The 25450-nt window shown below is 39.6% G+C and overlaps 2 protein-coding genes across 5 annotated transcripts; one reads left to right on the forward strand and one right to left on the reverse strand.

Moving 5' to 3' along the window:
- Positions 1-1340: 1340 nt before the first annotated feature.
- Positions 1341-18036, reverse strand: eme1 (essential meiotic structure-specific endonuclease 1). 3 transcript variants are annotated; one of them, XM_004569710.6, is made up of 10 exons: positions 17932-18036; positions 17734-17843; positions 16372-17084; positions 16078-16205; positions 15824-15913; positions 14353-14474; positions 12018-12156; positions 10097-10212; positions 9799-9988; positions 1341-1622 (listed from the first exon to the last, which is right to left on the reverse strand). In XM_004569710.6, exons 3-10 carry the CDS (start codon positions 17060-17062, stop codon positions 1446-1448), a joined length of 1653 nt encoding a protein of 550 aa, XP_004569767.1. In that variant the 5' UTR covers positions 17063-17084; positions 17734-17843; positions 17932-18036; the 3' UTR covers positions 1341-1445. The 3 variants fall into 3 exon arrangements, with proteins under 3 accessions (XP_004569767.1, XP_004569768.1, XP_004569766.1); XM_004569711.6 differs by lacking the exon at positions 17734-17843 and having other exon boundaries at positions 17932-18017; XM_004569709.5 differs by lacking the exon at positions 17932-18036 and having other exon boundaries at positions 17734-17886.
- Positions 18037-21419: 3383 nt separating this feature from the next.
- mrpl27 (mitochondrial ribosomal protein L27) lies at positions 21420-24448 on the forward strand. 2 transcript variants are annotated; one of them, XM_004569707.3, is made up of 4 exons: positions 21420-21557; positions 22046-22174; positions 22631-22698; positions 23768-24448. In XM_004569707.3, exons 1-4 carry the CDS (start codon positions 21518-21520, stop codon positions 23972-23974), a joined length of 444 nt encoding a protein of 147 aa, XP_004569764.1. In that variant the 5' UTR covers positions 21420-21517; the 3' UTR covers positions 23975-24448. The 2 variants fall into 2 exon arrangements, with proteins under 2 accessions (XP_004569764.1, XP_012779712.1); XM_012924258.5 differs by having other exon boundaries at positions 21471-21572.
- The last annotated feature ends 1002 nt before the right edge of the window (positions 24449-25450 follow it).

Here is a 25450-nt window from a genome sequence, read left to right on the forward strand (position 1 = left end):
TATAATCACTCTCCAGAGGAGAAATTGTTTGGTTAAGTGGACTATTTAAGCAGAAGAACTCAGGTGTTTCGGGGGAAAAAAGGTTCAGGTCAGTGTAGCTGTGTGCAGTTTGACCTTAATTTCTGTTGATTTAAGTTCAGTTATGTTTATTTGAACTGAGTTAATTATAGAGTTGAGTTTCTTTGTAAATATTGTTTGGGCCACAAAATGGTGAATAAATCACTTGCTACACTGGACAGCATCGGTCTCCTGCACTTCTTTGACCGCTTAAGTCGAGTGCTACCACATACCCCCACCCAACTTATTCATTGGTCTCTCTCAGAACCCTTAAATACTGTTCTGATTCTCATGCCCAAAATTCCTGGAGAAGACAAAGGGGAAGACAGGTGTTTGCGACACCTCAAATCCACTTGGACTACAGATGGGCAGATGAAGCATTGGATAGAGTAATACATCTTTCTCATTGTAACAAAAGAGCATTTGAAGCTTCAAAGGCTCAAAGCTATGCCCAACTAGTGACATTTAGTCAGCTACAATTTTCCACAAACTTCTACATTATTCACACGTAATGGGCTCAAATTGTGGTCATATTTTGTACTTGTAAATGAGACTGTGTAGTTGTGAACTGAGTTTTGTAACCTTGTAAACAAAAATATCTGAAAATTGTGTCTTTGTGCATTTTGTCAAGATCTACAATTTTTGTATATAGATAAGAATTTGTGTATGTCTAAAAAAGATTTGTTTGAAAATGGAAAAAATTACACAAGTTACACGTTTTTTTGTTAAGGTCTGTTTACAGATACAAAGCGTAAAACTCTGCGCTCAAGTTCCCTCGCTTCTGAGTTTCAACTTGCAAATACGAATTTTGACCAGAAATTTTTTCCTTTCAGCTGATTGGTCAATATCATTGTGTTGGGGCGTGCCACCTGAGCACTGTGGGTGAGGCTTAAGGTCCAGTGATTGGAAACAGATGTGGATGAGATGATAAATTGTGACTGTTCTAATTTCACAATAATATATTTAATATGTTTCTTACATTTTTGTGAAACATGATTTAGACTGATATGGCAGGTTTGGTCTTTGAGTTATTTGAAACACATGTTGAAATACCCGTCATCTCACTTCAAAGTTATCACAACTGAAGGTGTCTTTCAATGCTATGAAGCAGGGAGGGAATACATGTGTAAATAAAACAGTGCCAAAGATTAAAATCAGTCACCTCACTAACGCTTAAAGTGAGCTGTAACACAATTTCCCCCAGAATCAATTTAGTATGGTTGATGTGCATATCTTATAGTGGTCTTCAAAACTGTTATTTGAATAAAACTTTAATACATAAATAAAAGTTTTAAAAATCTGAACTTTAATTACATAGCATTAAATTCAAAGATATGACCACAAACTGCCAAATCAAAGCAGGTGGGCCACAAAATCAAATTCAAATTTCAGAGATTAGAGTCTAGACTCAGTTCTGGATCACAGGAGCTCATTGTCAGGAAGATGCGTCTGGAGAGCTCCGGACCAATCCTACGAGTGGTGGAAGTGACACCTTCTCCTCTCCGGATCAGAAGGTCAGAGAGCAAAGAGATCTTCTCTTGTTTCGTTCTGCACAGGTTGTAAGCCTACAAACAGACAAGGAAATATCAAGTATTAACAAATAAACTGACATGTTTGCAGATGTGCCTTGTGATGTGTTGACTCACATCCGAGAAATCTTATTGGCTGCACTTAACATTGTGATAAATAAAGTAATAAAAAAGCCTAAGCTCTTCATGCCACCTCCAATGATGACCACAGACCAAACACAAAGTGAAGTTTGTATGTAATTGTTTTGCTTGCAAAGTCTATGAAAAGACGCAAGCCGACACAAATTTATGCAGGATAGAGCAAATAGAGGTGATCACACATCAACAGGATTTGAAAAAAAATGCTTTGTACTCTATTTAAGGTGCTTGAATGAACTGGATTCTCAGCATAGGTACATACTGTAATATTCTTCTGAACCATAGATGTCATTACCCAAGGAAATACCTCTACATCAGCACTTAACCCTTTAAAACCGGTAGAAGGGGGCACGCTCCGTTTTGCGCAACTACTTTTAAATCCATGTAGCTCTGCAACCACGTAAGCTAGCGCAATAATTTTTTTTGCATATGAAACCGGAGGAGTTGTACTTGCATCTTATGCCATCAGCTTGTCCTAGGTCACAGTTTTCTTCCAAATATAGCTTTGCGAAAACTGCATAAAAAGCGCTTGCAGGAACAAAAACATAATATTCCAGAAACAGGCTTTGCCGATCTGATCAGCTGTTCATAACACTTCCTACGCTGGAATAGACGTCAGCGCGAACTATCGCATGTCCGCCATGACCTGCCCGAAACCGGAAGTGACGTCATTTTCGCGGAAATGTCGTTTTTTACCATCAGGGCCTCATGAGCCTATACTGGTGTTTTTAAAAGTTATGTTTGACTTTATGACTTTCTGTGTCGTTTCTGGGATGCTTAGGACTCATATTGCACTGTTGGAAATAGTTTATTTTGATGCATATGCTGCTTTTTTGCAAATTTGCATTATAATATTTATTTTCGTTTTTCCTGCAGTAATTGGTGTATTTCAAAAATAAAACTATGAAGACACTCAAAATAAATTTCCTGTGGTGGGAAACTATTTTGTGCAACTTTTTTGTATTTACAGTTTTGAGGGATAAGCCTCTTAAATTTCTCTAACTAGAAATATATGTTTAAAAAAAACAAAAACGATTTTCAATTTTTTTGTAGTTTATTGCACTTTTTTGCAATTTATGTAATTACTATGCACTTAATGCATACATATTATTAAAATTTAGGCTGTAATGGTTGTATTGATGTATAGCAACTTGAAATGCTCCCAAAAATGGCACTACAGCACGTAAAATATAATATAAGCTCTGGCGGACTTGGTTCTATGGTAGGTCTTAAAGGGTTAATATAGGAAGAGAAGATGTCAAAACCAGAAGATTTTTTTTAACCCAACAAAGTGATCTTTTCCAACTGTTGCAATACAAACTGAGTAAAGTCAATAAAATCATGGTAAAAAAATTAACAACAACATGCTGGTATGCTAAGTGTTCAACCCAGCGGTAGCAGTGACAGCACAATGCGCCAGCTTCCAAAAACACAAGAGATGCACAACTGGGAGAAAGTGGTTTGCAACAGAAGATATGTCAATTTTGTCATACATACAGCGGCTTGCAAAAGTATTCGGCCCCCTTGAACTTTTCCACATTTTGTCACATTACAGCCACAAACATGAATCACTTTTATTGGAATTCCAGGTGAAAGACCAACACAAAGTGGTGCACACGTGAGAAGTGGAACGAAAATCATACATGATTCCAAACATTTTTTACAAATAAATAACTGCAAAGTGGGGTGTGTGTAATTATTCAGCCCCCTGAGTCAATACTTTGTAGAAACACCTTTTGCTGCAGTTACAGCTGCCAGTCTTTTAGGGTCTGTCTCTACCAGCTTTGCACATCTACAGACTGAAATCTTTGCTCATTCTTCTTTGCTAAACAGCTCCAGCTCAGTCACATTAGATGGACAGCGTTTGTGAACAGCAGTTTTCAGATCTTGCCACAGATTCTCAATTGGATTTAGATCTGGACTTTGACTGGGCCAGTCTAACACATGGACATGTTTTGTTTTAAACCATCCCATTGTTGCCCTGGCTTTATGTTTAGGGTCGTTGTCCTGCTGGAAGGTGAACCTCCGCCCCAGTCTCAAGTCTTTTGCAGACTCCAAGAGGTTTTCTTCCAAGACTGCCCTGTATTTGGCTCCATCCATCTTCCCATCAACTCTGACCAGCTTCCCTGTCCCTGCTGAAGAGAAGCACCCCCAGAGCATGATGCTGCCACCACCATATCTGACAGTGGGGATGGTGTGTTCAGAGTGATGTGCAGTGTTAGTTTTCTGCCACACATAGCGTTTTGCATTTTGGCCAAAAAGTTCCATTTTGGTCTCATCTGACCAGAGCAGCTTCTTCCACATGTTTGCTGTGTCCCCCACATGGCTTGTGGCAAACTGCAAACGGGACTTCTTATGGTTTTCTGTTAACAATGGCTTTCTTCTTGCCACTCTTCCATAAAGGCCAACTTTGTGCAGTGCACGACTAATAGTTGTCCTATGGACAGATTCCCCCACCTGAGCTGTAGATCTCTGCAGCTCGTCCAGAGTCACCGTGGGCCTCTTGGCTGCATTTCTGATCAGCGCTCTCCTTGTTCGGCCTGTGAGTTTAGGTGGACGGCCTTGTCTTGGTAGGTTTACAGTTGTGCCATTCCATTTCTGAATGATGGCTTGAACAGTGCTCCGTGGGATGTTCAGGGCTTGGGAAATCTTTTTGTAGCCTAAGCCTGCTTTAAATTTCTCAGTAACTTTATCCCTGACCTGTCTGGTGTGTTCTTTGGACTTCATGGTGTTGTTGCTCCCAATATTCTCTTAGACAACCTCTGAGGCCGTCACAGAGCAGCTGTATTTGTACTGACATTACATTACACACAGGTGACTCTATTTAGTCATTAGCACTCATCAGGCAATGTCTATGGGCAACGGACTGCACTCAGACCAAAGGGGGCTGAATAATTACGCACACACCACTTTGCAGTTATTTATTTGTAAAGAATGTTTGGAATCATGTATGATTTTCGTTCCACTTCTCACGTGTGCACCACTTTGTGTTGGTCTTTCACATGGAATTCCAATAAAAGTGATTCATGTTTGTGGCTGTAATGTGACAAAATGTGGAAAAGTTCAAGGGGGCCGAATACTTTTGCAAGCCACTGTATAATAGGGCCCCTATAATTCAAAATTGGCTTCACAAGCCAGAGACAGAACATAAAAACAAGCAGTAGGACTTCTGAAAGCACATTACTATTAATGATTCCAGTTATTGGTCCCCTACCATTTCATGTTGTGGTAAATATTTGTAGATTTTAAAAAACACCCATTTGGCAAAAAATACACCTAAAAAGACTGAGACCACACACACCTCAGAGGAAGTTCATTTGTGTGTGTTTTATTCTTTTAATCACTCATGGCCATAGCTGAGGGTAGGAACTAAAAACGTCACAATACCAGAAATGTAAAGTATGCCTTCATACCCAACTCTTGATGCCTTTAACATCAAAAACTACATGGGGCCATTTTCCTCATGTAGTTTTGCTGTGCCATTTGTAGTTTTCTTATGGCCATCATCTTTTATCAACATGTAAAAACAGTATTGCTGTCAGAATTAATCTCATTAAAATGACATTAACACAATAACCGCATTAACGCGGCAAATCTCCGTTAGCGAGTTAGCGTGGATCACCCCGTGCGCGGGCGACACACGGCGTCAACACGTTAGCGCCGTTAACGTCGTTTTAACAAGATCAACGCTGACAGCACTAAAAAAAACAGATAAGAAGACTTGTATATGTATGCAATTCTCATCAGTTCAGGAAGAATTACAACCTTGATACATTTGCTTCCTATAGTACCACATTTTCAGAATTTTGCTATTGCCTCTCTGCAGCTTCTCTCCTCCTGCTACCCCCCCCAAAAACCCATCTCCATAGAGACTGTGTCAGCTTCCAAAAAGACAAATAACAAACTAAAAACCAGCAACAAACAACTTAAACATAAACAATTACAAAGAAAGAACAATACAGTATCCACATCTGAACCAAAGAGTAAAACAGTGAAATGTGGATTATTAAATATTAGGTCTCTCTCCTCCAAGTCTCTGTTAGTACATGACTTAATAATTGATCAACAAATTGATTTACTCTGCCTTACAGAAACCTGGTTGCAGCAGGATGATTATGTTAGTTTAAATGAATCAACACCCCCGAGTCATTCTAACTACCAGAAACCTCGAAGCACAGGCCGAGGGGGCGGTGTGGCAGCAATTTTTCACACCAGCCTATTAATTAATGAAAGACCAAGACAGACTTTTAATTCATTTGAAAGCCTGATGCTTAACATTGTCCACCCCAGCTGTGAAACTCAGAAACCAGTCTTACTTGTTATCATCTATCGTCCACCTGGGCCTTACACAGAGTTTCTGTCTGATTTCTCAGACTTTATATCTAATTTAGTTCTGAGCTCAGATAAAATAATTATTGTGGGTGATTTTAACATCCATGTAGATGCTAAAAATGACAGCGTCAACATGGCATTTAATCTGTTATTAGACTCAATTGGTTTCTCTCAAAATGTAAAAGAACCCACCCACCACTTTAATCACACTCTAGATCTTGTTTTAACATATGGCATAGAAACTGAACATTTAACAGTGTTTCCTGAAAACCCTCTCCTGTCTGATCATTTCCTGATAACATTTACAATAATTGATTACACAGCGGTGGAGAGTAGACTTTATCAAAGTAGATGTCTTTCTGAAAACGCTATAACTAAGTTTAAGAATATAATCCACCCACTGTTATCATCTTCAATGCCCTGTACCAACACAGAGCAGAGCAGCTATCTGAACGCTACCCCAACAGAGGTCGATTATCTTGTTAATAATTTCACCTCCTCACTACGTACGACTCTGGATACTGTAGCTCCAGTGAAAACTAAGGTCTCTAATCAGAAGTACCTGACTCCGTGGTATAATTCTCAAACTTCCAGGCCTAAAAAGCAGATGACTCGTAATCTGGAGAGGAAATGGCATGTCACAAATTTAGAGGATCATCATTTAGCCTGGAGAAATAGTTTGCTGCTTTATAAGAAAGCCCTCCGCAAAGCCAGAACATCTTACTATTCGTCACTGATTGAAGAAAATAAAAACAACCCCAGGTTTCTCTTCAGCTCTGTAGCCAGGCTGACAAAAGGTCAGAGCTCTTTTGAGCCAACCATCCCTTTAACGTTAACTAGTAATGACTTCATGAACTTCTTCACAAATAAAATTTTTATCATTAGAGAAAAAATTACCAGTAATCATCCCACAGATGTAATATTATCTACAGCTACTCTTAGTACCATTGATGTTAAGTTAGACTCTTTTTCTCTAATTGATCTTTCTGAGTTAACTTCAATAATTACTTCCTCAAAACCATCAACGTGTCTTTTAGACCCCATTCCTACAAAACTGCTCAAAGAAGTCCTGCCATTAATTAATTCTTCGATCTTAAATATGATCAACCTATCTCTAATAATCGGCTATGTACCACAGGCCTTCAAGCTGGCTGTAGTTAAACCTTTACTCAAAAAGCATCTCTAGACCCAGCAGTCTTAGCTAATTATAGGCCAATCGCCAACCTTCCTTTCATATCAAAAATCCTTGAAAGAGTAGTTGTCAAACAGCTAACAGATCATCTGCAGACGAATGGCTTATTTGAAGAGTTTCAGTCAGGTTTCAGAGTTCATCACAGCACAGAAACGGCTTTAGTGAAGGTTACAAATGATCTTCTTATGGCCTCTGACAGTGGACTCATCTCTGTGCTTGTCCTGCTAGACCTTAGTGCAGCATTCGATACTGTTGACCATAATATCCTATTAGAGCGATTAGAACATGCTGTAGGTATTACAGGTACTGCACTGCAGTGGTTTGTATCATATCTATCTAATAGACTCCAATTTGTACATGTAAATGGAGAGTCCTCTTCACACACTGAGGTTAATTATGGAGTTCCACAGGGTTCAGTGCTAGGACCAATTCTGATTACATTATACATGCTTCCCTTAGGCAGCATCATTAGAAGACATAGCATACATTTCCACTGCTATGCAGATGACACCCAGCTCTACCTGTGCATGAAGCCAGATGACACACACCAATGAGTTAAACTGCAGGAATGTCTTAAAGACATAAAGACCTGGATGGCCGCTAACTTTCTGCTTCTTAATTCAGATAAAACTGAGGTTATTGTACTCAGCCCTGAAAAGCCTAGAAATATGGTATCTAACCAGATTCTTACTCTGGATGGCATTACCTTGGCCTCCAGTAACGCTGTGAGGAACCTTGGAGTCATTTTTGACCAGGACATGTCCTTCAAAGCACATATTAAACAAATATGTAAGACTGCTTTCTTCCATTTGCGCAACATCTCTAAAATGAGAAATATCCTGTCTCAGAGTGACGCTGAAAAACTAGTTCATGCATTTATTACTTCCAGGCTGGACGACTGTAATTCATTATTATCAGGATGTCCAAAAAACTCACTGAAAAGCCTTCAGCTAATCCAAAATGCTGCAGCAAGAGTCCTGAGGGGGGACTAGAAAGAGAGAGCAGATTTCTCCTGTTTTGGCTTCCCTTCATTGGCTTCCTGTTAAATCCAGAATTGAATTCAAAATCCTGCTCCTCACATACAAGGTCTTAAATAATCAGGCCCCATCTTATCCTAATGACCTTGTAGTACCATATCACCCTATTAGAGCACTTCGCTCTCGCTCTGCAGGCCTACTTGTTGTTCCTAGAGTATTTAAAAGTAGAATGGGAGGCAGAGCCTTCAGTTTTCAGGCCCCTCTTCTGTGGAACCAGCTTCCAGTTTGGATTCAGGAGACAGACACTATCTCTACTTTCAAGATTAGGCTTAAAACTTTCCTTTTTGCTAAAGCATATAGTTAGGGCTGGACCAGGTGACCCTGAATCCTCCCTTAGTTATGCTGCAATAGACGTAGGCTGCCGGGGGATTCCCATGATGCATTGAGTTTTTCCTTTCCAGTCACCTTTCTCACTCACTATGTATTAATAGACCTCTCTGCATTGAATCATATCTGTTATTAACCTCTGTCTCTCTTCCACAGCATGTCTTTATCCTGTCTTCCTTCTCTCACCCCAACCGGTCACAGCAGATGGCCCCGCCCCTCCCTGAGCCTGGTTCTGCCGGAGGTTTCTTCCTGTTAAAAGGGAGTTTTTCCTTCCCACTGTTGCCAAAGTGCTTGCTCATAGGGGGTCATATGATTGTTGGGTTTTTCTCTGTATCTATGAAGCACCTTGAGGCGACTTATGTTGTGATTTGGCGCTATATAAATAAAATTGAATTGAATTGAATTGAAATCAAAAGCTTTGCTTTCACGCTCAGCTGTCTCTTCAGCACAACAGACCAGTACAGCACCTGCATCACTCCATCTGTCAGTGTCCTACTCCACTCTTCTCCCACTTTACTTGCTCCACTTGAGGCAGCAATCCATCCCCAACTTGAACGCCTGGCATCAGACTTGGAGTTGCTAACTCTCGTCAAGTATCAGGTATGTAGCTTATCAAAAATATACAAGATTGTTACTGTAATGTAATGTTTTTTGTATATTTTATATTTTTGTCTACTGAACATATTTTTAATGTTTAGGATCAAATTCTAATATTAGATAAAGATAACTCAACTCAATGAATGACAAACGTGAAGATAATCCAGAGAAGTAAAGGACTTCAAACCATCAAAGAAAAGTTAAAAAGAAAATTACCTCAGAGTCTGTAAATAAAATGATCAAATATTACATTACATTGTTTGACTTTCAAGCAGTCAACGTGAACCTGCCTTAACATAAAGACTGTAGCAGAGCTCCGTTATATGGAACTTCAGTGAAAAACCTAATAATTCTCTGCAACTGTGTTCTGAGCAACGCAATAAGAGGTTAGCAGTGGATCCTTTAAGTCCTTACAAGCTGTGAATCGGGGTTGTTGTTGCCATAAGAATAGAAAATATTTTTTCATGTTAGAAGAATCTGATAGAACTGTTCTAATTACATACAGAAGCAGGAGTAAAACAGAAAGGCAGAATTATATATTCTTCACCACGGCCTTGTCAGTAAGCTGTTGCTATAATCAAGCTTGTACCTTCTTGAGCAGCTGTGGAGAGGGATAAGCTGCCAAGATGGCAGCAGCCATGTCTGGGCTCACTCTGTTGAACTGCTGGATCTGTCTCTTCCACACCTGCAGCAGGCCCTTACCACCTCTATCCACCCGCTGGCCCCCTGCCCACTCACTCTCTAGGTAGAAGGAAAAGCCAGTCTTTTCCCTCTCTCTCCTGAAAAAACAGGGAAACATGGGAAATGACTGTTTGATCTGGCAGAGGTGGTGTTAAGCTGAACTGTGATGAGAGAGAAAAAAAACCCCAAAAAAAACAGTTGCTCACTTGAAAGGGGCCTCTGCAACTGCTTTGGTTGTCATGGTGATGTGATCCGAGAAGTCCCTCCAGGTACAAAAGAAGCAGACTGAGACACCAGTGTGAAGCTGGAGATGCACCATTGCCTGAAGGGATATCAGAAAACAAACATGAATCACTGTAAGCCTAAGCAAAATAGTAACCATGATTTAATTTGCCCCTTGAAAACACACCAGACTCTTCAGTATAAATCAACATGTTTGCCACTGCAGCCAGAGATCCTTGAAATTGTAGACCGATATAAAAAAACTAAATAAACATCTTACAGTGGTGTGAAAAAGTGTTTGCACCCTTCTTCATTTCCCCTTTTTTATGTTTCTCACACTTAATGATTCACATCATTAAACAAATTTCAACATTAAACATTAGACAAAAATAGCACAAGTAAATGCAAAATGCAGGTGTTTATTGTTGGGGGGGGGGGGGCAGACCTACGTGGCACTGAACCTAAACCTAACAACTGGTTGGCCCATCCTTAGCAGCAATCAAGCGTTTGCGATAGCTGTCAGTGAGTCACTCTGACGTTCCTTTGGATGGCGCTCCGCTTGGTGTTGGCTCTCTCTGCGGTAGGGTATCACTTCCTGTTACAACACAGTGGTGTTTTTGTGTAGCTTATTTGTATAGCCAGTTGTATTAAAAACTAGATAAGATCCTATTTCACAGTGTCATTTTCACACACTTTATCCAAAACACACGAAGAAGTTTTACATTTTAAATTATTTAATTTAAAATATTCACTCACTCTGTATTTAGGGATTCACTAGCTTAGCTCATAGCAAACCTGCTAGTACCATGGCCTCTACACCTGTTCCTCCTGCATTTTCCTGCTCATTGTGTCAGATGTTTAGTTTACTTCTTGGTCTCCTGTAGCAATAATGATACTTGTAATCAGTGTAGTGTGTTTGCAGTCCTGGAGGCCAATATCACTGAATTTGAGACCCAGCTTCACACCCTTGAAAAACGCAGGTTAGGCAAGCCCCTGTAGCCGGTGCAACAAAAGGTAGCGTCTCCCCCAGAACACTGTCCCGAGCAGCCAGGAAAACAGGACGGCTGGATGACAATGAGGAGGAAGCGTAGTCCTAATTTAAAAGATTAAAGCAGATAACTAGTAAAGCTATAATATCTTACTGTTCATCACTGATCAAGACTGTTAAAGGCAGTCCTATCTTAGCGGAGGTATCATTAGAGGGCATACCACACATTTTCACTGATATGCAGATGACACCCAACTTTATTTAACCATGAAGCCAGATAACACACACCAATTAGTTAAACTGCAGGAATGTCCTAAAGACATAAAGACCTGGATGGCCGCTAATTTCCTGCTTCTAAATTCAGATAACCCTGACGTTCTGGTACTCGGTCTTAAAAGTCATACGGTATCATACCAGATGCTTACTATGGATGTCATTACATTGGCCTCCAGTAACACTGTGAGGGAGCTGGGAGTCATTTTTGACCAGGACATGTCCTTCAATGCACATATTAAACAAATATGTAAGACTGCTTTCCTCCATTTGCACAATATCCTGTCTCAGAGTGACACTGAAAAACTAGTTCATGCATTTATTACTTCCAGACTGGAATTTCAATGGCTTTATTTCTCATTTGTTCCTGACTTGCCTTGGATTACAGCATGATGTCTGGCTTTTTAGGATCTTTTGGTCTACTCCACTTTGTCATGCAGTTTCCATTTAAGTGATTTCTTAGGGGTAGCAATCACTTTTTCCACACATGGCCATGTACGTTCATTTTTCACACATTATCCACTATTATATTTAAGGGATATATTGATTCAGTGCGTGGGAATTGTTTAATTAATACAAAAGCTCTTTAATTTTATATTTTTCTATATAATTATAAATTGTCCTGTGTCAACCACCTAACCTACCTCCTCTACGTCAACTCGCGACACCTCAGGCAGTACACCAGCTCCACCATTCTTCTTTCTCCTCTTGGCTTTACTTCCCCCCGTCTCCTCCCCTGCAACAGCCTCTCGAAAATGCTTCTGTTTTTGTGATTTCTGTGATCTTGGGAAAAAACATTTTTGGTCATTTTAGACATTAATGCTCAGGACCTTCATTGATGCATTTACTCTCTTCACACCTATTCCTCACAGCATTTCCACCAGAGGTTTTCCAGATTACACAGTGATGCTTGCCATATTTTCAGACAGCCATGTGTTTCCGCAGTTATGCAGTTTCTGAGTGCTTGCCTTGTTGTTTTTAAACACTTTATGAAGCACTTTACTCTATACTATTATGCAAGTTACACAAAGAGACACCTTTGTAGGACCATAAAACCGGTGTAATGGACAGACCATTCTCTGCGTTTTAGCTCGGTTGTCGCAAAGATACAGAAAATCTTTACCACCTCATTGCATATATTGATTGTACATTTAAGTTCCTTATTGTATCATTTTTAGATTTTGATTAATTGGGGGTACTCGTTTATTTGTATTTTGTATTTAATTGGTAATTGTAATACATTAATTTCCCAATTTTGGTAAATATTTATCATTTTAATTTCAGTATCTTTCAGTTTTTTATTCAGTTCCAGATGTTACTTTAGTGTTTACATACAGCTTTCCTGCTCTAATTGAGCACTCAAAGTGCTTCTTGCCACCAGCCACATTCATATTCACACACATATTCATACAGCTTACTGACAGACCCACACAGTCACAGTTCATTGCTCTGGGGTGAGCATGTAGCTCAAGGACACTTGGGCATGTGGAATCAATCTCCTGACCTTCTGCCTCCTGAGAAACAGATACCACCACAAGTGTTGATGTAGTCAAAGTCATAGGGCTTTTAAATTATTCAACTTAAAAAATGAGCCTTTTTTTCCTTTTGGGGGGGGGGGGTTCCCAACTTTAAAAAGGATCATGATACTTTTGAAAAATACATTAAAGAAGATAGGTTTCAAAAAAATATTCTTTTGCATTTTACATCAAATGGGTTTTAATAAGAGCTTTCATGACTGGGTGGTGTTGTTTCTGGCAGTGATCATTAAAAAAAGTTTTTTTCATAGTGAGAAAGAAAAGTAATAAAGCCTGAGAGATTATCTATTTGGTGATATATTCAATTTAACAACAGTCGCCTCAAAGCACTTTATATTGTAAGGCAAAGACGCAAATACAAGACAAAAACACAAAGAAATACAGAGAAATCCCAACAATCATATGATCCCCTATGAGCAGGCACTTTGGTGACAGTGGGAAGGAAAACCTCATCATCATGGGACTGCCCCAGCAGCCTAGGCTTATTGCAGTGTAACTAAGGGAGGATTCAGGGTGACCTGATCCAGCCCTAAATATATGCTTTATCAAAAAGGAAAGTTTGAAGCCTAATATTAAACGTAGAGAGAGGCTGTCTGTCTCCTGAATCTAAATTGGAAGCTGGTCTCACAGAAGAGGGGCCTGAAAGCTGAAGGCTCTGCCTCCCATTCTACTTTCTTACTTTTTACTTAAATTTTCTGGGAATCATAAGTAAGCCTCCAGTCTAATATCGTCTGAAATATACTCTCTTTCCCAGTCATTTTGGATCAACTGAAAGCTTTTCAGGGAGTTTTTTAGGACACCCTGATAACAACAAATTACAGTAGTCCATCCTAGAAGTAATAAATGCATGAACTAGTTTTTTAGTGTCACTTTAAAATAAGGTGTTTCTAATTTTAGAGATATTGCGAATGGAAGAAAGTCAAACATATTTTTTTAATACGTGCATTGAAGGACATATCCTGGTGAAAACCGATTCCAAGATTCCTCACAGAGTTACTGGAGGTCAAAGTAATGCCATCCCATAGTAAGCACCTGGTTAGAGACCATATTTTTGAGATTTTTGGTGGCCGAGTACATTAACCTCAGCTGAATTTAGAAGCAAAACATTTTAGGTCATCAAGGTCCTTATGTCATGAAGACATTCCTGCAGTTTATCTAACTGGTTTGTTTTACCTGGTTTCATAGATAGATAAAGTCAGCTGCACAGGAGTGAAAATGTACTTTCTAATTACACTGCCCAACTTGTAATGTAAACAGAATTGGTCCTACCACGGAACCCTGTGGAACTTCATAATTAAATTAATTAAAATCCAATGGATCCTGAGCCAGATGAACAACTTTCCCATTAATAGAGGGGCTAAATACAACGATAGCACATACTATAGAGCAACAATAACCAAATTATCCTTTAAAATGTTCTACAGCTCAACCTACAAATCCTTACCTGAAGTATTTCTCAAGCTCAATAATTGCTAGGCTAAGGGTCTTGCCAAGGTGACGCCTCTGCTGCTCCTGGACCCAGGATGTCAATGTGGACCCACAGTCTGATCTGCCATGCCTCTCATTCTGGATTAGACAGGGAGGTAGATATTAGGAAAAAAAATTAACTCTATTGATATGCAATTAGAACTCTTTCAAATTAATTATACTATGCAACTAATGACAAGAATGAAAATTATGTAAACGTTTACCTTTATTTCTTACATGTAATAACATATTTTCTTGTTTGCCATGTCCTGCACAAGCAATTTTCTGCGTCAGTTTTTTGCCACGCTCACAATTACAATATATTCAATACACACAATTTATGATTGTGTGTATTGAATATTGAAAGCCTCATACCTGTTATTTCTCTGTGCCTTGAAGCTCCAGTGTTGTACATGTTATTTAAAAAACATAAATAAGACAACACCTTTCATCTCAGTGTCTTTCTGCAACAAAAATCATTCTATACCACCAAGAATATATGAATCCACTACTGAAAACAGTTGGCTACAAATACATAATTTACCCTAGTCTTAGTAAGGTTTGTTGAAAACTACTGCTAAAACTACCTGTTTCAGAAAATATTTGTAATTTTTTTAAACATATTTACATTTTATGGGGAATTCGTTAGCTTGGAGTTGACCATTTGTACATGTTTAGCATAATCTAATTTTCTTGGTTGATGTACAAAACGTGGATGTCATCAATGTTTAAGCTCACACTAGCTGTACATATAAGCAGCACTGCAGGTGCCACTGGTTTTCTAAGGGTAGAAATTAGCAATAGCTATAAAGCTACTAATCGGAAGGTTGGTGGGTCAATCTCTGGCTGTTCAAGTCTCCATGCCAAATATCCTTGGGCAAGATAGTAACCCAAAGTTCCAATGCAGCCATTGGAGTATGAATGTGTGTGAATGTTAGAAAGCACTGCGATAGAACAAGCAGAGAAAAAAGTTAAATAGTGCTTACATGAATGGTTGTAGGTCAAGGGAAGTATGTTACTCACCCTCTTAAATAAGTAAAGAATAAATAAATATTTTTCTCAAAATATTTTCACACTCATCCTCGTATTTTTATTGTTCTATGGTTACTGTTGTCTCACAGAGAATTTTTATGGTTTGAACCATCTGATCTTTTTTTTTTTTTTTAATGGACCGATGGAAGTTTTTATCATTTGTGTGGTTTTTTTACCCTAATGGCCAAAATACATAACTCCTTTAACATTACCTAATGTCATTTTCTAATTGGCACTTGCCTTTTGCTTTCTCCGTTTTCCTCCTGTTGTTCCTAAACTCGCCTAGTTTCTGATCAGATGCAGTTATGCTTCATCTAGACTTCTTCTAAACAGTAGAAGAAGTCAGAAGTCAGTAGAAGAAGCAGTGGTTCTGCTCTGTTGATCCTTCAAGCATACCATCAGCACCCACAACAAACCTGAACGTAGTTGTGGATCAAAGTAATGAAGTCCTCCACTGTCATCTGTATCACAACATTGGCCTCTGGTACAGATGCTCCTTCATCTCCCTGAAACATGGCAAAGATAATAAAACGTGTTACTGCTAAATAAGCACTCATGAAACCACTTCTCATTCATTTATGGCAATTACGGCAAATTTGACAAGTTCACATTCATGCTTCACTTTGAGTAAAGTGAGGTAAAGAGAAAAATATTGCATGTGTCTTATCACCTGCGCACAGGGAGCTCTTCTCATCCAGCTCACACTGCGTGGGAGGGATTGTTTCTTGATGGCGCAGCTACAACCCAGAGCCTGTAACGAGGCCAGCAAAGTGCCGCCTCCTTCCAGCTGTAGGAGAGCTGCACACACAAACACACTCAGCACAATTACAGCCACAATTAGCACATTTAATGACTTCAATAATACTGCAGATGAAAGACTGTCTGCATGTGCAGTTTAAAATAAAATTTGTAATGATCTGCATTTATCTACATTGCCAAGTATAATTTAATGTTTTCTTTTTACCTGGATCCACCACCACCACCATATGCTTGATACATTCCTCTGGCCTCAGGGCCCTAGCTGCCTCTGCCAGAGCTTTCCTCTCCATTTTCTGTCTCTCTCGTTCCTCCCTGAGCACATCCTTGTCTGGCTGCTGTCTCTTCTTAGCCTCCCTCTTACTCAGAGCCACTTCCCTGGAGGCCTGGATCTCCTCAACCGTTCGCTTGCCAAGTTTCCTCTTGGAAGGAGAAGTGTCTGTGTTCCTTGCTCCGTTCAGAGGAAGCTCCTGTCCACAGCTCATTTTTCTCACCTGATGTGAGCCGAGCGGGCACTCTGACTCTGAAAAGCCATTCTGGCCAGAAAACTGTGAGCTGGTCAGACAGAGCGGCAAACAGTGCTCAGCATCGTTCTCGTTAGTCACGATGGTGGAGGCGCTAATCACATTGTCTCGCCTTGCCTTGATTCTTTGTGCCAAAGGAACATAAGGTGCATCATCATCATCGGAACTGCTGCTGATTATCATTACATTAGCTATTCCCATGCACACGCCACCACTCCCCCTCCCTGGGGAGGAGACAGCTGCTGCTGCAGCATCAGAACCATCAAAGTCGACCAAGTCTGGTTTCTCTGCACGTCTGTGGGAGGCTGGCTGGAGGAAGTCAAACACAGGCAGCTCCTCATCTGGGTCACTGGTGCAGTCACTTTGGCTGCCCATGATCACATGTCCACGGAGGTTACTGTACATATTGTGTGACACAAGAACAACAAGAGCATCATCACTCAACAAGATTTGAAACAAAAGTCTTTATGCTTCTTAAATAATTAACAAATTATTAGGTAAACCTGAAAATCAAAACCTAAAGCAACAGGTAAAGGCGTTTTCGTAAATTCGACTTGAACACAGTCCAACCAGCAAGCCTTATTTCAGTGAAATTCTTATTTGAATAAACAGTGCGCAGTGCTTGTTACCGCCCACCGTAGTGTTTTCTGCAGTTAGAAGATAAGCAAGGCCAATTATAGGAGTCGCTTGGTGTAACGTTATTGACTTCTCTCACTTAATTGAATATCCAACTTACAGCTACGCTGTGTCTAACCACACAGGACCTGGCGATAAAGAAATTACTTTTTAAATTGAGTTTGGCACGACATTAATGTTCTTTTAGAAACGATCAGGAAGGACAACCCGAGCACATTTTACCCGACTGCAGGCATCAGCTGAAGGTTAGCAGACTAGCTTAACGCGTCACTTACTGCGGTTCGCTTAACTCTTTGAAATTACAAGGCAGTAGTAATTAAGTAGTTAATAAAGAAGCAGCATAGATAAGAAAAAAAATTAACTACTCGCTCTAACTTCAAACTACAGCGAGAAATTATTTATTTATTTACCCGAACACAGAGAACTGCGAGACTTGTTTGATTTCCCCGGGTAATGATGCATTCAGGGGTTCCCCGAGGACGAGGATTTTCTGAAACTTCCGTGGACACTGAGGCCGGGTCTTGTGGCCACATTAAGAAAAGAAAAACTTTTTCAAATAATGTTTCTAAACTCAAAGTATCGACCTTAATCCCAAAATAGAAACTAACCTTTTTTTAATGTGGCCCTAACAGTAGTAGAGATAGTAGTCGTGCGTGTAGAAGTAGAGGTTTGCAGACGGAAAGAACGTGACGGCGCGAGATTTAAACTACAAACAAAAGTGATTCTTAGTTTTTTTTTGGTTTTTGGACTACGTCAGGTCTGTGCAATACTGCAAACGTCGGTATCGATCCGATATCAAATAAATATAGGGTCAGTATTGCCGGTACTGATACTTTTAACTTATAAAGGCAGCTTATGTAGGGAAGTGCAGTGTGTAATGATTTATGAGATGAATCGTCATCGACCACTAAATCACTCAGAAATTTAATTTCTACAATACTTAGTTAACACAACAAAACACAACACACGTGTATTTCAAAATTTGGGTTCTTTGAGACCTGTAATGTAAATAGGCGTGTTTATAAAGCACGTTGGGTCAGCTTCTGTTGTTTAAATGTGCTATATAAAATAGTTGTGACAGTCAATACAAAAGGGTGAGATATTTTTCATAGTCCATGTTTGAGGTGTATTTTTTTCATTTCCTAATAAATAATAGATTTAACACAATTCAGTGGGCTATTTGCTGAACTTGGAGGACAGAAACAAAGTATTGATCCTATTGCAATAGTGCTGATCTAATGCCAATACCAATTTTGGTATCGATAACTGGATCGATACGCCCTCCTGATTTGGATCAGAGATTTTTGCGCTTGGCATAAGCTGGTGTGTGGCTGGACTAGAATGACATTTCAGGTAGAGGATGAGGACGACATGGATTAGGGAGAGTTGATGCCGGTTGGTGAAAAGGAGTCACAAAGAGAGAAACAGAAGAGTGGATGGAAATTTATTAGGAACACAGAGCAGCAAACAAAAATTTAGAGGAAATAGTTCAGACGAAGGTAGTGTGGTCTGGAAAGAGATTATAAGAGAAGAGTTTAAAATAGTCCTAAAATTCAGCAAGGAGGATGGGGGGTGCAGTTGAGCCCAATAATTTTTTTGCACGAACTGAAAAAGAGGTTAGGAGAGGTCACACTATCTAAAATCCTTATAGATGGAAGTCTTTTAATAGCAGTTGTGTCTGTATCTTTTTGTTTTAATATCCCAACATTTCAGGCCACTTACATCAGAAATAAAACATAATGATCAAAAAGGAGCAGTAACTGAAGAATTAAAGAAGAAGAAAAATCTGGTACGCCTAAATGATGGAAGTGGTACAAGAAGCAATGTCCTCGATGGTACGGAATAACCAGTTGATCTCACATTAGTATCAGGTTCACTGGTATGTGTTTCTTCATGGCAGGTAGTTAAAGAAACAAGAGCAGGAAATGACAGAACTACAGAGGAGTGTGATACAGGCGGCGTACAAAAAGCGATGTTTTAGTTCTGCAGATTGGAAGACATTTAGACTTGTTAGTGACCAGCAGATGCAAAAAAAATTTTATGAATGTTAATAATGATGATTTAAATTCTTCTGTCTGCAATGCTATTCAAGAAGCAGCAAACCAGAGTAGAAAGAAGATAAGAGCAAAAAGAAGATTGTACCCGAGGGAACAAAGGAATGTGATAAAGCAATTAAGAGCTGAAATAAAGCTTTTAAGATATTAAAAAGGAATCAGAATTCTCAGAATATTATTGAACATAAAAGGTCACAGGCTAATGTAAGAAGAACCATTAAAAATGACAAGGAAGCTGCAGCAGAGAATCATGAAGAGAAGGCAGGTGTGCTAGTAGAAACTTTTGCTAAAGTTCGTTTAAATAACAATAGTGACGACGGGAAAATAGGTAGAGGCATTACAGATCTAGAAAATGACACAAAGGATTTCTTGAATATACCGTTTGCAAAGACAAAGGATCAGGTTTGTTATACAATGGTTTACATAAACCAGGAAGGAAACCAAAACCAGGAAACTACAGACCAATAACTTTAACATCTAATGTCTGCAAAATAATGGAGAGAATGAAAAATGAAATACTATATAAATAAAGGATAAAGGATTTATGGCGAAATATCAGAGTGGTTTTAGAAGAGGGAGATGTGGATCCAGCATCCTTAAGCCACAGGTGTATTGGCAGTTTTCTTTTATATAGAAAAAGCATATGATGTGGAGAGAAGGTCTATTAACTAGTATAAATGGTCAGTTGTACTTGTATTTTTCTGTCTTTTTAACAGACAGTCAAATATTACTATTAGTTAGGTATTAGATTACAGGTGTATAGCATATAATTCAGCAGGATAAAATCCGAAGAGAGCAGCTAACACTCAACTACTGGGCAAATCTACAGGGACATGAACAAGATCATCCAAGATTAGCTGGGAAATAGAGAAAAGAGGAATACAGAGCTTTGGCTGGATGGTGAGTAGGAAAGCAACTCAATTTAATCTGGATCAGGTCAGAAGAAAAAGGACGCGGTTTTTATTTTAAACTCACATACAATGCAGATTCATCAAACACTTTACAGAGTTAGTTTGATGGGACTTATGGTTACTTTTGTGGGTACCAGCACAATATGGAATTAAAGGAAATTAAATCTCTGTTTCTACCATCCATCCATTCGCTTCCGCTTATCCTTTTCAGGGTCGCGGGGGGCGCTGGAGCCTATCCCAGCTGTCATAGGGCGAGAGGCGGGGTACACCCTGGACAGGTCGCCAGTCTGTTGCAGGGCTAACACACAGGGACAGACAACCATTCGCACTCACATTTATACCTAGTGGTAATTTGGATTATCCAATTAACCTATCCCCACAAGCTGCATGTCTTTTGGACGGTGGGAGGAAGCCGGAGTACCCAGAGGGAACCCACGCATGACAGATATAAACAGCATAATAAGAAAATGAAAAAGAGGTGGAAAAAGCAATGGGATGAAAAAAGAAAAGGAAGGTTGGTTTTACAAAATCCAAAGGAAAGTAGGAGAGAGGAGAAGCACAGGAAGGAACAGCATAGAGAAGATCACATCTTTGACTTGGGCATACAGGTTTAAACAGCACATTATTTTTAATAGGATAGCATTATACAGGAAAATATGACAGCAATAGAGAAGATGAGACCATAGAGCGTGATTTAGTGCATTATCGGAAATATGAGGTTGAGAGAAGACAGCTAATCCAAAAATTTGGTTACATGAAAATGAAACTGGACTTTGTTGATTTATTTCAAAAGAGCTCAAGAAGTGTCTCAGCAGGCCATATTGTGCTCTTTAACACACCATGGGTTTTTCTTTTTTTTGTTTTGTTTTTTTAGTAATTTCGGTCCACACTCCATACCAAATGGTGGCGGTAATGCACCGTCGTTGTTTGAAAACCGCCAACAGAAATAGCAGAAGGAAGAAGAATAAGTTGTTTTGTTTTTTTGTTTTTCCAACAAACCTTTATTCAACATATGTACAAACAAACAAAGGCATCTATTTGTCAACTGAAATCACGTATCTTAACTGCAATACAGGTTGGACAGGTATACTTATATGTTCATTTAACAGAAGAAGAAGTAGTGCATTTTGGTCTCTATTTCGGACTTTTCTGTATTTCTTGAGGAACTTGAACGTGGCAAAGGTAAACGGATGTGACGCGGGTGAATGACGTAGGCAACATTGCTCAAGATGGCTACGCTGGTGTCGTTAATGGTCAAGTCCAGAACAGGTATCAAACATTTCAGTGAGTGCGGCAAACTTTCAAACGGACATTACAGATTACTGCTCACACGAGCGGCTTTGAAGTTTGCGCAAGTGCTTCTGTCGAAGTGTAACTTGGCAACCACTGTGTCCTAACTTGTCTGCATGTGAGGTAGCGCTGAATGTCACGATGCAGATCAAATGAAGAGCGAATAGGATTTGTTCTTTTAAAATATTAACGTACACGTCACTGTTGATGCAATTTATTGATTCTCCTCAGTTCTGCTAGTTTAAGATACGTGGGACACGTCTCAATAAATGCAATATAGATCGTGTTCACTGTAAGCTAACCCTGTGTGTTGATTGAAGACCTCATACCACTAGGTAACAGTCAGGGCATAATAGTGGGGCAATATCATGTCCTACATATAGATTTTTTTTAAAAAGTGTCACGTGCCGAAACTGGATTTAAAGCGAAAAAAACTCAAGTGAACGCGCTTGTTGTTCTGATTTCAGGTTTGTTGGTACCTGGTCAGCTCTCTCTGCTGGACTCGGTGAGGTTTGCGTCTAAGAAAGCCGGCGGCAGCAGCAAGAACCTCGGAGGAAAGAGCCCTGGAAGAAGATATGGCTTCAAGAAACAAGATGGTAGCAGCAAACAATTATATCCATATATTTGTATTCCAAGTTAGGACCTGTTCTAGCCTGCAGTATTGGGATGTGCAGGTGAAGTTAACAGGATGTGGGACAGTTAATGTATTTTTGTGCTTTCCATTAGTTTTTATTAGCATTTAGTTTTAATGTTTGCTTGTGGGGTTTTTTCCAGAATGGGTCTGCTCAATTCAGTTTAGTTTATATTGGTTTCATGTTTAGCTTTTGTTATTATGATATGAGCAGCATTTGTCAGACTGAGAAATTCAGAAGAATGCAGTGATACAGCAATACAGACACTTGACACATGTCACTGATGGCTTCTAAAACTGGTGGCATTGCTGAATTTGACTTTTCATAGCGTAAGCAAGAAGTGTATACAATAGCTAGAATTGGCATAAAAGGTCGGGGCTGGAATTCATTTTTTATTTTTCCCCCTCTTCCGTGTGGTAGGAAACTTTGTCCATGCTGGTAACATCCTTGCAACACAGAGGCTGATGCGGTATCACCCAGGAGCTCATGTAAGTTGCACACTATCCAAAAATGTTGGTGTGATGGACTTTCAGCCTAGAATTAAAAGTTTCATCTTAACACCACACTGTCAACAGTTAGTTCCATGTGGCACTGTGAGCTGTAGGGATGGGTATCGAAACCCGGTTCTTGTTGAGAACCGGTTCCCACTGTTTCAATTCCTTGGAATTGTTTGCCATTTTTGCAAACGATTCCCTTATCGGTTCCAGTCGCCCCGAATGACGTCACCACGTTGCGGAGCGTCATTTACCTGGCAGGAAACACGACGCCTAAGCAGCTCAAACGCACAAAAGTTTGGTTATACTTTACGAGAACAGATGACAACAGGACAACTTGCAAAGTAGATATTTCATTTAAGGGAGGAAACACTATGAATATGCAAAAGCATTTGCTCACAAAACACGCAATGACCTTAAATGAATGTCGTGTTTTTAATTCCGCTCCGGACTCGTGAATCTCAGCCCAGCAGCAGCGGTAACGTTTGCACGTCCTCTCCCGTTAATGCGGCAGATAAATAATCAACAGTGCATATTATGATAGCGCGATCTGCCTTATTACAAAACCTGCCATTACTGTGCATTTAGGTGACCATGATGAGAGAGACAGACAGAGTCTGGCTCAGATGCTGGCAGTTCTCGCTGCAGTCTACCGTTAGCGTCTCCTTTCAGGCCAGGATAGACGAATGTCACCGAGCAGTGACTCAGTTTGTGGTCAAAGCCTTGCACCCATTTGCCACAGCAGATGATTTTCAGTAAGTGAATGTGTTTAATTGTAGGCAGGGACATTACTGGATATTCTTGTGTAATTGCTACAGAATAATTTATGTTAAAAGTTGTTCAAAGAGAAGATCTAAAACAAAGTTCTAAGCTAATCGACCTTAGTGTTCTCCTTTTTTAAAAATAAGAATCGATAAAGAAGCGAATCGTTAAACAAAATCGAAAATGGAATCGTGAAAATCTTATCAATACCCATCCCTAGTGAGCTGTGGCAGACAGTGAAGAGCTGGTGTAACTGCTTTTCATCTTGTTTCACTGCTGGTCCTTTTTCCTTGCCCTGAAGGTTGGAATGGGAACCAACAAGACACTCTTTGCTCTGGAGGATGGCTATGTCAGGTTCACTAAGGAGGTCTATGTCCCAGCACCACGGAGCCCAGAGGCTACTCAGGTCATCACCAAGCTGCCAAGAGGAGCCGTCCTCTACAAGACTTTCATCAATGTCCTTCCAGTCAAGCAGGAGGGTAAATTCAAGCTAGTGGACATGGTCTAAAACTGAGCACATAGAGCTCATTCATATGTTGGTCAGGATTGTTTAGGATTCACCCTGACTTGGATTTCAAGAGGATGGCTGCTGACCTCAAAGATCTTTCCTGGGATCCCTGGAGTTACACGACTCTCTCTCAGTCTGACTTATAAACAAAATAATTTTACAATTTCTTTACAAAACAGAAATGAAGAAAGACATCTGTTGTTTCATTCGGTATAAGTCTTTGAGACGAGAGTTAAAACTGGTATGAATCCAATATTTCATGGTGTCATTCCAGTAGTCCATGATACAGGAAGTGTGATGAAAATAAATGTACAGTACATGACAAGTAAAGTGAAGAGAGTAAATTATGATTGTAAACTGGACTCAGTTCACACAGGAATTCCCATCAGACTGAACTGAGGCATCATTGGTGTCATACTGAATATACATATATTTAGTGTATTAAAGTTTTCTATGTGAAAGTCTTACATTGAATGAGTTGTGTCAAGAGCCTTATTGTGTTTAAGTGCTGTGAGTTTTCAGAGTAGAAAAGCACTCTACAGGTACCCATGTAAGTTTTTAAAGGGGCAAAAAAAAAAAAAATCTATTTCTAGACATTGCACAAAGTCGTATAGGAGATATGACTTGTCTGCATTTGTCCTTACTCTTTGATTGTGAATAGGCTTCTGTTTACTGACAGAGGGATCTGCTGCTATTGTTATAGTTGTGCAACAGGGTCAACTATAGTGTCCTTACACCAGGTAATTGAACATGCCACCAATTTTCTAAGTAAATATATTTCTAAAGGTTTTAATGACATTAAATTCTCACCAGACGTCAGTATCAGCTCATCCGCTCCAAACATACAAAGGAATCAAACCATAAGTGTCAATAAATTATGTCTAATAATGGAAAAATGACACAGGGAAAGTGTATTAAACATAGAAAAAAGGAAGGAAGGTGTGAAAAGTCATGACACCAGCTGAAATCTATCAGTGATTAAAAAGCAATCCTGCCACTTAGTGCACATTAATATCAGCTGGTTCAGTCCCAGGTGATGGCCTTAATAAGGTATCTTGTTACCAAGGTTTCATGATGGGCAAAACCAATGAGTACTTTCAAAATCTTTGGATCTTTTGTTGCAAAAAAAAGAAAGAAAACAGTAAGTACCTCAACCACCATGGCTTGTGTGCATGCTCACCATGCAAGACTCCATTAATGAGAAAAAGCAGGTTGAAAGCTTGCTGAACAACATTTAGACAAACCTGTGTCATCATGGTGTGTGGTCATTTTTCACCATGGCACAATTGAAGAAAGGCTGAAGGGTGGACATTTAAGCAAGAGAATGATCCCAAACAGACAAGGAAACTCTTATGTGGTTTCAGACAAAGAAAATAAAGCTGCAAGAATTACCCAGCTAATCATCTGACCTCAATCCAAAATCTATGAAAAGAACTAAAGCTCAGAGTTCATAAAAGGGGCCCACAGAACCTGACT

Source organism: Maylandia zebra, linkage group LG8 (genome assembly GCF_041146795.1).
Source record: "Maylandia zebra isolate NMK-2024a linkage group LG8, Mzebra_GT3a, whole genome shotgun sequence".
In the NCBI taxonomy this organism is placed as follows: domain Eukaryota; kingdom Metazoa; phylum Chordata; class Actinopteri; order Cichliformes; family Cichlidae; genus Maylandia; species Maylandia zebra.

Bases quoted from the DNA above. Each gene is read 5' to 3' on its own strand.
- mrpl27 (XM_012924258.5), top strand. From the start codon at position 21,518: ATGGCTACGCTGGTGTCGTTAATGGTCAAGTCCAGAACAGGTATCAAA. The intron at 22,175-22,630 runs GTAGCAGCAAAC...TCCGTGTGGTAG, and splicing joins TGGCTTCAAGAAACAAGATG to GAAACTTTGTCCATGCTGGT. The intron at 22,699-23,767 runs GTAAGTTGCACA...CTTGCCCTGAAG, and splicing joins GGTATCACCCAGGAGCTCAT to GTTGGAATGGGAACCAACAA.
- eme1 (XM_004569710.6), bottom strand. From the start codon at position 17,062: ATGGGCAGCCAAAGTGACTGCACCAGTGACCCAGATGAGGAGCTGCCT. The intron at 15,914-16,077 runs GTGATAAGACAC...GCCATGTTTCAG, and splicing joins GAAGAGCTCCCTGTGCGCAG to GGAGATGAAGGAGCATCTGT. The intron at 1,623-9,798 runs GTACAAGCTTGA...GTCTGTTTGTAG, and splicing joins CTCCACAGCTGCTCAAGAAG to GCTTACAACCTGTGCAGAAC.